Source organism: Podarcis pityusensis (assembly GCF_964106645.2).
Source record: "Podarcis pityusensis genome assembly, chromosome: 8".
NCBI lineage: Eukaryota > Metazoa > Chordata > Lepidosauria > Squamata > Lacertidae > Podarcis > Podarcis pityusensis.
In genome coordinates, this window is record NC_138033.1 from 8,971,055 (window position 1) to 8,986,061 (window position 15,007).

The 15,007-nt window shown below is 47.3% G+C and overlaps 1 protein-coding gene across 2 annotated transcripts in view; it reads left to right on the forward strand.

Moving 5' to 3' along the window:
• EXOSC5 (exosome component 5) overlaps nt 1-15,007 on the forward strand; it is a 40,401-nt gene that overhangs the window by 12,642 nt on the left and 12,752 nt on the right. For both annotated transcript variants that reach the window (XM_081019356.1, XM_081019357.1), the window contains exons 4-5: nt 4,371-4,511; nt 8,603-8,692. In XM_081019356.1, the coding sequence (XP_080875482.1) occupies nt 4,371-4,511; nt 8,603-8,692 (231 nt within the window). The remainder of the gene's footprint in view (nt 1-4,370; nt 4,512-8,602; nt 8,693-15,007) is intronic.

Below are 15,007 nucleotides of genomic sequence, written 5' to 3' on the forward strand. Positions count from 1 at the left end.
TGAGGAACAGGGATTTTTCTAGCAGGCTTGCTGACCCTCTGCCTCTTTCCTATTCGCTGCTGTTTTTCCTACGCCCCTCTGAAAGAACAGGATGCTAGACTAGATGAGCCTTTGGTATGATCCTGCAGGGGTGTTCTTGATTTCCTAGGCCTTCTCTTGTGGTGCGTGACGGCTGCCAGTTTCATGAGGCCCTTCTCCGTGTGCCTCCTCCACACGAGGATGGCAGCACAAGAACAGGGCCTTTTCTGCGGTGGCTCCCTGTTTGTCGGATTCTCTCCCCAGGGAAGCTCGCCTGGTGCCTTCCTTACATATCTTTCGGTATCAGCTTGGTCTCCGATTTCCATATGTGCGTGTATTAAAAGTCCTCCCTGCCCTGACGGCTAGTTCTTAGCCATGGCAGCTAACTTAATCCTTCGTGTTCAGAGAAAGTTTACATCCATGTACCAAATGCTGAGGACAAACCGCAGGGAAAAGCCTGTGGTGCCCTGCTTGCGGGCTTTCCCAGCGGGGCATTTGGTTGGGAGCACAGGTGGCTAATCTGTGGCCCTCTGGATGCCCTTGGACTCCATCATCCCTGGCAAATCGTCAGGGATAATGGGAGACCAGCAACCTCAAGGGCCGCCTCTCCCCATATAAACTGTTCTGGACTCTGCATTCATCATCTGAGGCCCTTTTCTGTGTGCCTCCTCCACACAAGGGTGGCAGCACGAGAACGGGGCCTTTTCTGCGGTGGCTCCCTGTTTGTGGGATTCTCTCCCCAAGGAGGCTCGCCTGGTGCCTTCCTTACATATCTTTCGGTACCAGGCAAAAACATTCCTCCTCAACCAGGCCTTTGGCTGATTAATATTCTACAGCCTTTTATATGTGTTTTTTTTGGGGGGGAGGGGCATTATTGTTTCCTTGTTGTAACTGTTTCCTTGTGTTTTTACCTTGTATTGTGAACCACCCTGAAATCTTGCGATGAAGGGAAGTACAGGCATACATCATGTTACGTTTGCTTCAGGTTGCGTCCCGCAGCGACCCAGAAGTACCGGAAAGGGTTACTTCCGGGTTTTGCCGCTCGCGCATGCGCAGACGCGCAAAATGACGTCACGCGCATGCGCAGAAGTGGCGAATCGCGACCTGCGCAGAAGCGGGTTGCGTTCCTTTCAGGTTGCGAACGGGCCTCTGGAACGGATCCCCTTCGCAACCAGAGGTACCACTGTATATAAATCAAATAAATAGATAAATAAGTCTGGAGGGCTGCAGGTGAGCCAGCCTCGAGGTAGATCTTTGGTGTGATCCAGCAAGACACTTTTGACACAGGATAGGCAATATCCCCCAGGGAGTAGGTTGGTTTGCCCCATGGCTTAATGGGACAATTCTGTGTGGCCTGTGCTTGTGTCCTCCTTCCCCGCCCCCTCATACTGCGGGTAGCTATTTCGAGAGCCCGGCCTTGCAGCCTCCTCCTTTCTCCTCCCCGAGCTCCCAGATCCGGCCTCTGATTAGTCTCTTTCCTCCCAAGGCTTTTGCCATCTCAGTTAGTCAGCGCTGGATAACAAGAGCTGCCAGCCCTCGTTTCCATCTGCCACTGAGCATCCCATACGATGCCGGCTGATTAACCTGGAAATGCAGGATGCCAGGAGTGAGAGATGCTTTGGACTTCCCCCATAGCTCAGCCATTAAAAAAAAAAAAAAGAAAAAGCAAACACACACACAAAAAAACACCACTGTTCGTTGGGGCCATACAGGGAGGATAACCTTGAGACCTTGCAGGGAGGATAATATTGCAGAAAGGCGCCTCTATCCTTTTGCAGCCTGGATTAAGCCATCATTTGGTTTCTAGGGGGAGGAGAAAACCAAAGGAGCTACCGAACCTGGGCCCGGCTGAAAATGGGGTTGGGGAAAGGCAGAAGCAGGAAACGGATGGAACCCGTTACTGGTTACTTGGGTGCCGTGGGCAGAATCCAGTCTGGCGCTAAGGAGATCATTAGGTCAGCATGAGGATTTCAGCCTGCGCAATGGAAAATTCTCCCCCTCTGAACCTGTCCTAGGGGTTCTCCTAACCCTTCGGAGCGGATTTGGGGAGGGAAGAGGAAAGGCCTGTTGTGCAGGTGGATATCCTTGTGTTGATGGGACACAGCAAGCAAATTCCTCCTGGTCTCTCTACCCTTTTCCGCAGCCGATAAGCCGCGGGTTGGAACCAGGTTGTGATCACAGGAGGAGAAGCAGGCATTTATGAAACCAAACGGGCCATAGAGGTCACGAAATGTTTTCTACCACCCGCAAGCACACGTGTAATGCTGAAATGTGCATCTGAGACCCTGCTTACCCTGAAACAAGGACAGAGGCAATGGTAGGATGTGTTTTCGTTGCTCCCACCATGCTTGACTGGGCTTGGAGAGTTGACATTTTCTGCATTCTTCCAAGCTGCTTCGCCTCCCTCCACCCCAACCTTGTTAGGTCCAGAAAGAAGAAACTTGAATACAATCAATCATTGTGTTTGACTGGTTTATCTGCGCTTCTTCTCCATGCTGGTGGAATATCCTGTCTCTGGTTTCATAGAATTGTAGAGTTGGAAGGGACCCCTGTGGTCATCTAGACCAACCCCCTGCAGTGCAGGAATCTCAACTAATGCATCCATAACAGATGGCCACCCAACCTCTGTTTAAAGGCCTCCAAGGGAGTCCGTTCCACTGTTGAAGTGGATCCACTCCTTGGTTCTTTGATAATTGGAGGTTGCCTGTGGCCTTCCTCGATTTCTTAGCAGTGCCTTTCCCAACCTTTTGCCCTCCAGATGTTTGCTGGCTGGGTTAGTGGAACTGATAGTCCAGAACATCTGGAAGGCACCAAGCTACAGAAGAAGGCTTGCCCTAGCAATTTGTGAAAAATATTTACTGCTGATACCGTAATGCCATTATACAGATCTATGGTTTTAAATGCAGTGTAAGGTAGTCTCTATGGGAGTATATTGTATTTAATTATGGGGTATCAGAGTTTTTAGGGGCTAACCAGGCTGGGATAGCTGGGATAGCAGGCTTGTTGGTTTCTGAATGTCTGATGTAGATTTTCAATTTCGTTGTTCTGTATGGGACAATGACAGTAAAGATTATCGTATCGTATGGTGCAAGTGCATTTGGAATACTGTGTGCTGTTCTGGTTGCCTCGCCTCAAAATGGACACGGCAGAGTTGGAAAAGGTTCAGGAAAAAAATCGACCGAAATGATCAAGGGGATGAAGCGACTCTCCTATGTGGAAAGGTTGTAGCATATGGGTCTTTTCAGTTTAGAGAAAAGGCAAGTGATAGTTGACATGATAGAAGCTTATAAAATTATGCACAGGGTGGAGAAATAGGATACAGGAAAGCTGTTTTTTTCTCTCTCTCTCCTAACACAAGGATTCGGGGACATAGAATGAAAATGAATGTTGGAAGATTCAAGGCAGACAAAAGGATATATTCTTAACGCAGCGCATCATTAAACTGTTGATCTCACTTCCCCAGGAGGCAGTGATGGCCACTGATGTATGTGGCTTTAAAAGAGGATTGGACCGATTCAGGGTGAAGGCTGTTGATGGTTTCTAGCCATGATGGCTGTTCTCTGTTTCCGCAGCTGGAGACAGAAACACTTCTGAATACCAGTTTCTGGAAAGCAAAGGAGAGGAGAGGAGGCTCTTGTTTATATATAAAATTTTTATTAGTTTTTTAACATATCATTTTCAGCAGTAATTAAACATACTTTTACACCTTATTCAATTTTTTTGACTTCCGTCAATCCTGTCTGAAAATTTTCCAGTCTAATCTCTTAGTATGCATTTCTTATCTTCCCTATTACATTTCAAACTCATAACCAATATCTCTTATCTTTTTCTACTTTGTAACACTTTGTATATTTCTCCATACAAAACTTATTGTAGTCCTACTAGCGTAATTTGTTGATTACAGTTGCTCTTCAAATAATTCATCTACTTCTTCCAATCTTCTGTAAATCTCTGGTCCTGCAGGTTTCGAATCCTTCCTGTCATTTTGTCCAATTCTGCATAGTCCATTAATTTCGTCTGCCATTCTTCTTTTGTCGGAATTTCTTCTTGTTTCCATTTCTGGGCTAACAATACTCTTGCCGCAGTTGTTGCATATAAAAACAATTTAACATCTTGCTTGTTAATGTCCTGACCTATAATACCAAGTCAAAATGCTTCTGTTTTTAAAAAAAATGTATATTTCAACATCTTTTTCATCTCATTATATATAATTTCCCTGAAGTTCTTTACTTTTTTACATTCCTGCCCTTCTTACGTTCTTCTGTGTTGTGCTGTGTGCCGTTGCTGATGCAAGCTTGTTCCTGCCTCAAAGGGTCATGTTTTTTTCCTTAATGAAACCTCTTCCGCTGTAGCTGCTAGCAAGCTGCTTGAATGCCACCTGCGTGGGTCTGATGGACGCTGGGCTACCCATGAAGTCCTTGTTCTGCGGAGTGACGTGTGCTTTGGACGCGGATGGCAACATCACCCTGGACCCCACAGCGAAGCAGGAAAAGGTGGGTATCCTGATGTCTCAGCAAGGGGGTGGAATGCCTTTGTTCTTTCTGGTGGCAGGGAGTTCCAGAAATCAACGGTGCACTGATTTGAGGAGAGGTGGGAGGAGGAAACGTGCCTTCAGCTTGAAATAAAGAAGGTGAAATTTGCTGGGCTTAGTCACCTTATCCTGGCAGGATTCAGTACGGTCTAGTAAAAAAGATGGGCCAATGCTATCTGTATTTGGGCTCCTGCATTAATTGGGTAGAAGAGGAGGTTTTTGATAGATGCATCTTTTCAAGCGCCTGTCATAGCTGTCAACTTACAGATTTGAAAATAAGGGACCAGTAGCCTAGAAAATAGGGGACCAGCAGCCAGAGTAAGGGATTTTCAGAGCACAGATATGTTCAACTTCTGAGCCCCTCCGATCCAAAGCAGAAAGCCCAGCCAGCAGCCAGCAGCCAAACGAAACCTCAAGCAGTGGTTCCCACAGCGCAAAGGGGATGCAGCAAGGAAAACCACCGTCACCTCTCCGCTGGGAAGCGCTGAGCAAAGGCGAGTCCCCAGGCAACGCGGCTGATTTGATCAGCACAAGGCATGCAAGCTCCACCCCCCAGTCGTTCTTAGACTCCTTATTGGGTGAGCAATGCAGCCTAGCAACGCAGCTGGAGCCTCCCTCCTCCCTGGCTGGCAGGGAGGGAGGGAGAGGAGCTGCTTCCTTTGAAACCCGGGAAATTTAAGGGACATCATCAATAAGGGACAGCAGCGGGACACGGCGCTGGGATAAGGGACTTTCCTGCCAAATAAGGGACGGTTGACAGCTATGGCGCCTGTATTGCTGCAGGGCAACAAGTCACCCCTCTGAAAGATCAGGGGAAGGACGTAACTCAGTGGCAGAGCAGCTGCCTCGCAGGCAGGAGGTCCCAGGATCAATCCTAGATAGGGCTGGGAGAGATTCCTGCCTGGAACTGGAGAATTGCTGCCAGCTGGTGTAGACAATACTGAACTGGATAGACCAATGGTCTGGTTCAGTATAAGGCAGTCTCCTCTGCTCCTGAAATTGGGCTGGATGGTAGGTGGGACTGGATGCATGCGACTGACCCCTGGGCCACAGCATCCCTCCAGGTGAGTGCTGCCTACTAAGGGGAAGGAGGACTGTGGGCTCCTGAGGCGTTCACAAAGTAAAGGAAGGATTGAACTCTGATTAATAAGAATACACACAGAGGCTTGAACCAGCAAGACTCTGGGAAGGGTGCGTATAATAATCTCTCTCTCCACCCCCTGGCCCAGGTCGTTTTATTCACAAAAGAACTTTTTACAGAGTGTTCGAAAGAACCAATCAGATTTCTTCTGAGCATTTCAACAAACCCCAAGTGGGGAAAAGTTAAACTACCAAAACTAATTAAGCACACATATTTCTGGGGTAAGCAACCCCGAAGGTGATAAACAAGCAATATACATGATAAGAAGGATGGCCAGGAGGACCGCGATCATTATCACCTTTATGTGAGATCTGTTTCCTGGCTCTAAGATTAACATCCTGGGATTAACATATCAGAAAGGCTACTTCAAAGAAGCTGCCCACTGTCTTTGATGACCCAGGATGCCTGCCTGTCTAAGTGGGTATGTGACTTGTGAAGAAAGAGAAATGGGCAGTAGAGGAAATGGCCAGAGATGCAGAGGGTTGTGGGATTTGATCAGAAATTATTGTCAATGTATCAATCCCAGTCAACACAATGCATTCATCGTGGACACAATGGCTTGATGCATATTTTATAATTCCTCATAGTAATCCCACCTGACTCCACACTCTGGATATTTGTGCTCCTACAGGCTCCCACAGGTGGGTCCAGTACTTGCGGGCAGCTGGCTCCAAGCATGTTCTGGAGATCTAGCCAGGCAGCTGGCACCCTTGCACCTCCTCTTTGGGGAAGAGAGTTTTGAGACTTACCTGCACGTGTCATGGTATAAGATAACCTACTGCTCTGGCTGGGGTTAATGGGAGCTGTAGTCCAAAGCATCAGGGGAGAGGGAACCCAGTTGAGGAGAGACAGAAAAACAGAGCACCTGCGTTTCTTTGTAATAATAATAATAATAATAATAATAATAATAATAATTTTATTTGCATCCCGCCTGCCCTGGCCAAGGCCGAGCTCAGAGCGGCTAACAAAAAAACAACACAATATGCATAAAAACAGACATCAGTTAATTAAAATACATCTTAAAATTAATTCAGACAAGTTAAAATCTGGGCAGGTGGCAATTATCAGGTTGGAATTGAGAGTGGTTGAAGAAAGGGGGAATGCAAAAGCCGTGAGAGCCAGACGTTTTGGGTTCTGGTTTCCCCACCATTGGCAGGGATATGAGGTTAGCCGTGAAGTCTCTAACCCTGGGGGCTTCTGGGATCCCACCCGCAGCGGCAGCAGGGGAGAAGGTCGTAGGTCGTTGGGGATCTCTGGCTTTTGGCTAGGCTCCCATTCACCCAGGTTGCCTTCACTCCCCGCTTGCCCTCCAGCAGGCGCACAGTTGGCCCAGTGCCACGTGCCACAGAAGGGATGCAGACCTATCGTTCGCTCCTTTATCTGCTCGGGTGGGTAATTGCTTATGGTGACCTGACAGGTCAATAGCTCTCTCTTTCTCTCTCTCTCTCTGCCTCCCTGTCCCCTGCTGCCTGGCCCTCGCTGCCTTTCCTAATGGCTTTGCTCCTTTTTATCGGCCAGCGGATTCCATCCATCGCCAGCTGCCTTCTCTACCCAGGGCTCCCCTTAATCAACTGCAGTTTGGCTCTGTCTGCTGCCTGCTCTCTCTTGAAAGCTTTCCCCAGAAAGATTGGGATGGGCCCCCAATTCTTAACATAGCACGTAATTTAGTTCTGTGCATTGCCAGCCCAAAGATGGCCTGTTTGGCTTGGAGACGGTTAAGAGCAGGGAGGAGGCTTGCAGATCCATGTACCGTAGCATTCTCTACCTGGATGAATCATGCAAGCCATTTTTTTTTAAAAAAAAATGCACCTTCCAGTTTTCTGCCGTATAACCAAAGGACATTTTCTCCATTTCTCATTCCAGTAATGCCTTGGGGGAAATTCAGAAGGTGAAGCCAATTAGGTGCAAGAACAATTTAATGAATAATTCCCAGTGTGTTTCAAATATCTTTATCAGGGGAAATTTATTCCACATTTAAATAGATGCAAAGTTGCATCTCCTTCTAGAATTTCGTTTGCAGGGGGAAGAGTGTCTCCAGGCATAACTGATGACCAATCCAGTCTTGAAACTGTGCTGTGTCTCACACAGTATCTGCAGAAGATTATATTTTTATATTCTGCAGTAATCCAGAACAGCACCCTAACTTTATCCTTAGGCAAGCACTGAATGTTTGTTCTTTTTAAGGGGGGGGGGAATCCCATCCTCTGTCACCCTAATTCTGAGGACAACCAGATGGTTAACTGACCCAGATTATGCTTTGTTATTTTTTTCACTTCTCCACCATTATATATCTGTAAACTGACTAGCGCTAAAAGTTGGTTACAAATTATAAGCAGTCACAAGAACAATTCACATAAGTAAATCAATTCAGCAGTAGAAACTAAACTGAATTAAATTGCTGAACATTTAAACAGCAGCAGGAAAACAGCAAAACTTAAATAGGCCAGGTCTGATTTAATCAGCCAGATGACAGCAGAACGTTGAGCAGAAAGCTCAAGAGAATTAAAATAGCCTTCCTAGTTGCCTTAACAGTAACAACTAAGTCACCAAGTGGACATTTTTGGGACATTTTTGTACAGTCACAGTTGCTACCGTTTACCTTCTACTTGCACTTTGACGTGCTTTCAAACCGCTAGGTTGGCAGGAGCAGGGACCGAGCAACGGGAGCTCACCCCGTCGTGGGGATTCAAACCGCTGACCTTCTGATCGGCAAGTCCTCGGCTCTGTGGTTTAACCCACAGCACCACCCGGGTATATTGTGGCTCTTATCACATCTAACCACTGGCCATGTAGGCAAAGACCGCTGGTCCCGCAATACTTGGAGAGTCAGTTAGGTTTACCCATCCTGGCTTACCGCCTCTGGATCTTGATTGTAGATCTGCAAACCTCAGGGCCTTTTTTTCTTCTTGCAGGAAGCCCAGTCGGTCCTGACGTTTGCCATTGACAGCACTGAGAAGAAGGTGTTGATGTCAAGCACAAAGGGGACGTGTTCAGTGGAGCAGGTGAGTCTATAATGGCCTGGCCCGGGCCAGTTGCATTGAACCTCAGCGAGTTCAGATTCCACGCCAAAGGTTCTCTGTGTATTTACTTGTGGCATCTGTTTGTCAGAGTCCACTTTGAATAATCTTTCAGGACCACTCACTGCAGTTGCAAACTCACAAGGAATGTCAGTCGCTGGGAATCACAGGTGGGCAGAACACAATTGAAGAAGGGTGTTGATAAGCTGGAACATGGGTAGGCAAACTAAGGCTCGGGGGCCGGATCCGGCCCAATTGCATTCTAAATCTGGCGCGCGCACAGTCCAGGAATCAGAGAGTTTTTACATGAGTAAAATGTGTCCTTTTATTTAAAAGGCATCTCTGGGTTATTTGTGGGGCCTGCCTGGTGCTTTTACTTGAGTAAAATGTGTGCTTTTATTTAAAATGCATCTCTGGGTTATTTGTGGGGCATAGGAATTCGTTCCCCCCCAAAAAAAATATAGTCCGGCCCCACACAAGGTCTGAGGGACAGTGGACTGGCCCCCTGTTGAAAACGTTTGCTGACCCCTGAGCTGGAAGGTGTGCAAAGGGCAACCAAGATGATTGTTGTTGTTTAGTCGTTTAGTCGTGTCTGACTCTTCGTGACCCCATGGACCAGAGCACGCCAGGCACTCCTGTCTTCCACTGCCTCCCGCAGTTTGGTCAAACTCATGCTGGTAGCTTCGAGAACACTGTCCAAACATCTCGTCCTCTGTCGTCCCCTTCTCCTTGGGCCCTCCATCTTTCCCAACATCAGGGTCTTTTCCAGGGAGTCTTCTCTTCTCATGAGGTGGCCAAAGTAGGGGTTTGGAAACTAACCCTTACAAGGAGCACTTGAAGGAGCTGGGTATGTTTAGCCTGGAAGAGAGGAGACTGAGAGGAGATATGACAGCCATCTTCAAATATCTTACGGGCTGTCAGATGGAAGAAGGAGCATGCTTGCTTTCTCCTGCTCTGGAGGGTAGGACTCAAGTAGGCTTTATGTTCAAGAAGGGAGATTCTGGCTAAACATCAGGACACTAAGAGCTATCCAACAATGGAACAGTCTCCTTCGGGAAGTGGTGGACTCTCCTTCATTGGATGTTTTTAAGCAGAGGTTGGATGGCCATCTGTCATGGATTATTCAGTTGAGATTCCTGCATTGGGAATTCCCTTGGGGGTCCCTCTATGATTCTATGACCTGATTTTGGGCATCTGATTGGCTCCTGTGAGACCAGGATGCTAGCCTAGGTAGGCATCCTTTAAGGGCCTCGCCTGGGCTCTTCTTAACATCCTTCTGAAAGCAACAGCTTGGCTGATTTGCCCTCAGATAATATGAGCAAAAGGGATGTGGGTAGCACTGTGGGTTAAACCACAGAGCCTGGGACTTGCTGATCAGAAGGTCGGCGGTTTGAATCCCCGCAACGGGGTGAGCTCCCGTTGCTCAGTCCCTGCTCCTGCCAACCTAGCAGTTCGAAAGCACATCAGAGTGCAAGTAGATAAATAGGTACCGCTCTGGCGGGAAGGTAAACGGCGTTTCCGTGCGCTGCTCTGGTTCGCCAGAAGCAGCTTGGTCATGCTGGCCACATGACCCAGAAGCTGTCTGCGGACAAACGCCGGCTCCCTCAGCCAATAAAGCGAGATGAACGCCGCAACCCCAGAGTCGGTCACGACTCTAATGGTCAGGGGTCCCTTTACCTTTACCTTTAATATGAGCAAAGCAAAACCCCGAAGTAAATAATAGGAATTGTAGTTCAAACAGGGGGTTCAGGTTGAAGGAGGAGGCTGCCTTTAAACTTTTAAGACTGGTTCCTCCAGGACAACAAGTTGCTTCTCTGGGCTGCAGACAAGCAGGCTTTCTGTGCGGAATTGCTTTGCTGAGGCTTTCAGGTGACCTCTCTGCTGTAAACGGCTTCTCGGTTCCATTCCCATTCGTTCTTGGTTCAGAGTTAATTTCTCATTCTTCTGCCTTCTTTGATCCAACCCTGATTACGTTGCTTTATTTATCCTGCGCTCTTAGGCACTTGCAGAAATATTTTTAGCAGCTGCTTGCTTGGGGGGTGATATTGATGGATTGCATTTATATACTGCTTTTCAGATAAGGCGCCCAAGGCAACTTAAAGAATAAAATGCTGGTGTGTGTGTGTGTGTGTGTGTGTGTGTGTGTGTGTGTGTGCATTTCAAGAGCTGATGGCATGGGAACCCAGACTTGGGCTGTCCTCTTCTGCCTCCTCTCAGGGCATATTGAGCAGACCTGAGTTTATGGGATTCTGCTGCTATCCTGCACTGGGAGCACTTAGCAGCCTGGGATTTCTACACCTTTTCAGTGCCAGGTAAAGACTTAAAAGGGGGGAAAAAGAGATCACCCTGGCCTGTTTAATTGTGGCTGTAGTTAAACCTTGGTGCCCTTTCTCTCTTTGTTAAGCTGTCTTCTCTATACAGTTCCTCTGGCTCAAAATAACAAGTGGGGAGAGAGATAGAGAGAGAGAGAGACTATGCTGCATAATGGTTAGAGCATGGGTAGGCAAACTAAGGCCTGGGGGCCGGATCCGGCCCAATCGCCTTCTAAATCCAGCCCGCCGATGGTCCGGGAATCAGTGTGTTTTTACATGAGTAGAATGTGTCGTTTTATTTAAAATGCATCTCTGGGTTATTTGTGAGGCCTGCCTGGTGTTTTTACATGAGTAGAATGTGTCCTTTTATTTAAAATGCATCTCTGGGTTATTTGTGGGACATAGGAATTCATTTATTTCCCCCCCAAAATTATAGTCTGGCCCCCCACAAGGTCTGAGGGACAATGGACCAGCCCCCTGCTGAAAAAGTTTGCTGACCCCTGGGTTAGAGTGTTGGACTAGCACCTGGAAGAGCAGGGTTCGAGTCTCCTCTCCACCATGAAACTCACTGGGTGACTTTGGGCTAGTCACCATCTCTTAGCCTAACCTATTGCACAGTGTTGTTGTGAGGATGAAATGGGGAGGAAGAGGAGAAGCATGTACAGTACCGCCTCGAGATCCTTGGAATATAAAGGCGGTATTTAAATGTAATAAATAAAACAAGGAAAGAATTGTGGTATTAAGTTAAAACCACCAGACCCCGTAGAGCCCCATTCTGATCGTTCGTGGGACTCTGGCCATCGCTTGGCCTGGATTCTGTACACTGGGTTGATAATAATAATAATAATAATAATTTTTTATTATTACGGTCGGAGACCAGCTTACACTGGATTGACGTTTGACTGCTTTCTCCTCGCAGCCCTTGGGTGCCATTCTGTTCTTTACTCATTAACATTCGGGCGATGGCTTTGCCGTGCCTCACCTTGTGGCGGTGTGTGTGTGTCCATGGCACGATGGAGGTGGTCTGTTACCATGGAAACTGTGGCTCAGGTGATAGATTGCCTGGAGTCCCGGGCCCTGCTTCCCTCTCGCCCCTTTGCTGTGCCGTTTTTGCCAGTTCCTCTCTGTGGGGTTTTATGGTGCTTCGAAAGGGGAAAATGCAGCCTGCAGGACCCGCGGCGGCAAATGGTTGCTTCCCTAGGAAACTACCATATTTTTCACTCCATAAGATGCACCTAGTTTTTAGCGGAGGAAAACAAGAAAAAAATATATTCTGAACGAAACAGTGGGTGTGTGATTTTTGTGGTTCATGCTGTGGCCACAGACATGATATGTGATTTGACGGTGAGTTTGGGGTAGCCCTATGCAAAAAATCCTGAGAATCCATGTGGATCCGTGCTTTGTAACCACGTTTTTGCACCATTGCAGCCCCACGAAACAGTCGATGCATGATTTTTTTGGTGCAGGCTATAGCCATGGACATGCTATGTGATCTGATGGTGAATTTGGGGTGACCCAATGCAAAAATCCTGAGGATCCATGTGCTTTTACCTCCTCCCTCCCAGGCAGCCTCCTTTATCTCTAGAGCCCCTTATCTCCCTCCCTATCGCTTGCTGATCAGCTGCTCAGCAGCTTTGTTTCAACACCCCCTTCCCTCTTTCTAAGAAAAAAAAAAAAGCACAATTTGTTTTTTGCCCCTGGGCAGTTCGGCTCCAGGGACCACGCATTTGCTCCCTAAGACGCACAGACATTTCCCCTTACTTTTTAGGAGGAAAAAAGTGCGTCTTATGGAGCGAAAAATACGGTAATGGCTGCCGTGGTAGTAAGAAAGAATATCAGTGCCACTGCCGAGGCTAGAACTGGTTCTCTCGTTGCTCTTTATTGTGTCTGAATTCATTTCAGGATCGTGCTCCGCATCTGCTCTCTCATTTTGGGATGTATGGGGTTGTAGCTGCCCTCAGGTCTTGACCGCTGAAGACCAGCGGACCACAGGCATGGAGCCTGTTTGAGCAGGCCGGCGGCCGGTCGCTGTCTCGGTCGCCGAACATCTGGAGCTCCTGCTCCAGTCTCCTTAAATTGCTCTTGACAGCCTGTTTTGGCGGGAGCCTTGGAAAGCCGTCCGCCAGTCACGTTTATTGGATGTATCCGTCTGAATTGGCCGGGCCATCTGTCCCTCCTCATCCATCACCTCTTGTTTGCTCTCTCAAGGCAGAAAAGTGAGGGGAGGGGGGATTTATTCATGGGGGGGGGACGATACAGGTATCTGCGTCAGGTAGGCAGGGCCTGCGAAGCGGGGCCTGTGTGAATTGCTTCCTCTCTTCCTCCCCTCAGAAGACATTTCGGAAGCCGCTTAGTATTCCGGTCGTGGGCCGCAGAGTCGTTTCTCATTACTGTTGCCTCGGCCCTGCCAAACGGCTTGGAACGCCAGCCCGTCCTGCTCTAAAGGAACAATTATGAACGCTAATGTGCTATTGAACGGAGGTGGCAGCCAGGCGCCATTAATTAGACAAGTGTTTCTGTCGAGAGAAAGGGGGGGAGCAGAAATTGCTTTTGTTTTGGGGTGAATTCTAATCAGTTTAGTGCTTTTTTTAAAAAGAGAGAGAGAGAGAGAGGAAGATGCTGAAACAGAAAAATGCAAACTGTTATTTCCTTCTCTCCGAGGTTCATCTAACATATTGTGAGGCATCTTTTATGGTGAGAGTCGAGGAAGCGGAAAGTGGTTGCAATGGAGTTCCTTATACATGCCCCCCCCACAAATTATATCCATATAAGCCACCAGAATAATATTTATTATTCACCAGGAACCTTCACCAGGAGGTTCCAAGGCAGGTCAGACCGAAAAACAACACTAAAAACAAATGATGATTGCAACTTGGGATATATATATATTATCAAAAACTAGGGTAAAGAAATATGTGTTTGGCATTCTCCAAAGGGTTCATAGCAAAGCTGCCAGGTGCACTTCTGTGGCGAAGGAATTCCATAACTTAGGGAAGTGATTCTCGGAGTTGTGGCCCGTCACACTGGAGAGGACGGCAAGAGTGGCAGGAAGATTCAAGGATGATCAAAGAAACATTTAAATATTTCAGAGTGGTATGGTATTACTATAATAGTATTTTTTTTAAAAAAATTGCATAATATGGATAGGTACCTTTTCAAAATGAGAACAAGAGCATCAGGTGATACTGAGGATAATCCCAGTTGTGTTTTCCAGTATATTTGCTATCAATAAAAAAAATTGTTGTGATGCAAGCAAATATTTATTCTGAAAGTGTGGCCCAGAGCAAAAAGTTTAAGAACCACTGATTTAGGGGCTGCCACAAATAATGGACTTTCCTGGGCTGCCACTCTCTGCCCGCCCCTGCCCCCCCCCCAGCTTCTGAGGGTGGCAGAACTACCAAGAGGGTCACCTCTGCTTATTTTAACACCTGAGAAGAAGGTCTCATAGAGTTGGAAGGGACCCCAAGGGTCATCTAGTCCAACCCCCTGTAATGCAGGAATTACAGCTAAAGCATCCCTGACAGCCTCCAATGAACCTTCTGAGGTGGTCCGTTCCACTGTCAAGCAACTCTTACTGCCAGGAAGTTCTTCCTGTAAATGAAGAAGTAAAATTGGTTATGGTGCAGTGGGCGAAGGACTATCGATATAACATACAGATGGCGGAATGGGAAAATTTATGGAGAAGGGAACTGAAATTTACGACAAAAGAAAACTTTATGAAGATGGTACATCACCCCCAGCAAATTGGCCAAAATGTACAAAACCAACTCAAATTTAGGCTGGAGGTGTAGAGAGCTAGAGGGAACAATGTACCACATGTGGTGGGGTTACAAAAAAATCTAAATAGCTTTTGGGAACTTAGATATAATGAATTTTTTAAAATGTTTAAAACAACGTTTATCAGAAAACCGGAAGCCTTCCTCTTAGGTCAGGAGTTGGCAAGGTTTACCTCACACTGGGCTGGTTCACTCCAGTGGAGATGCATCTG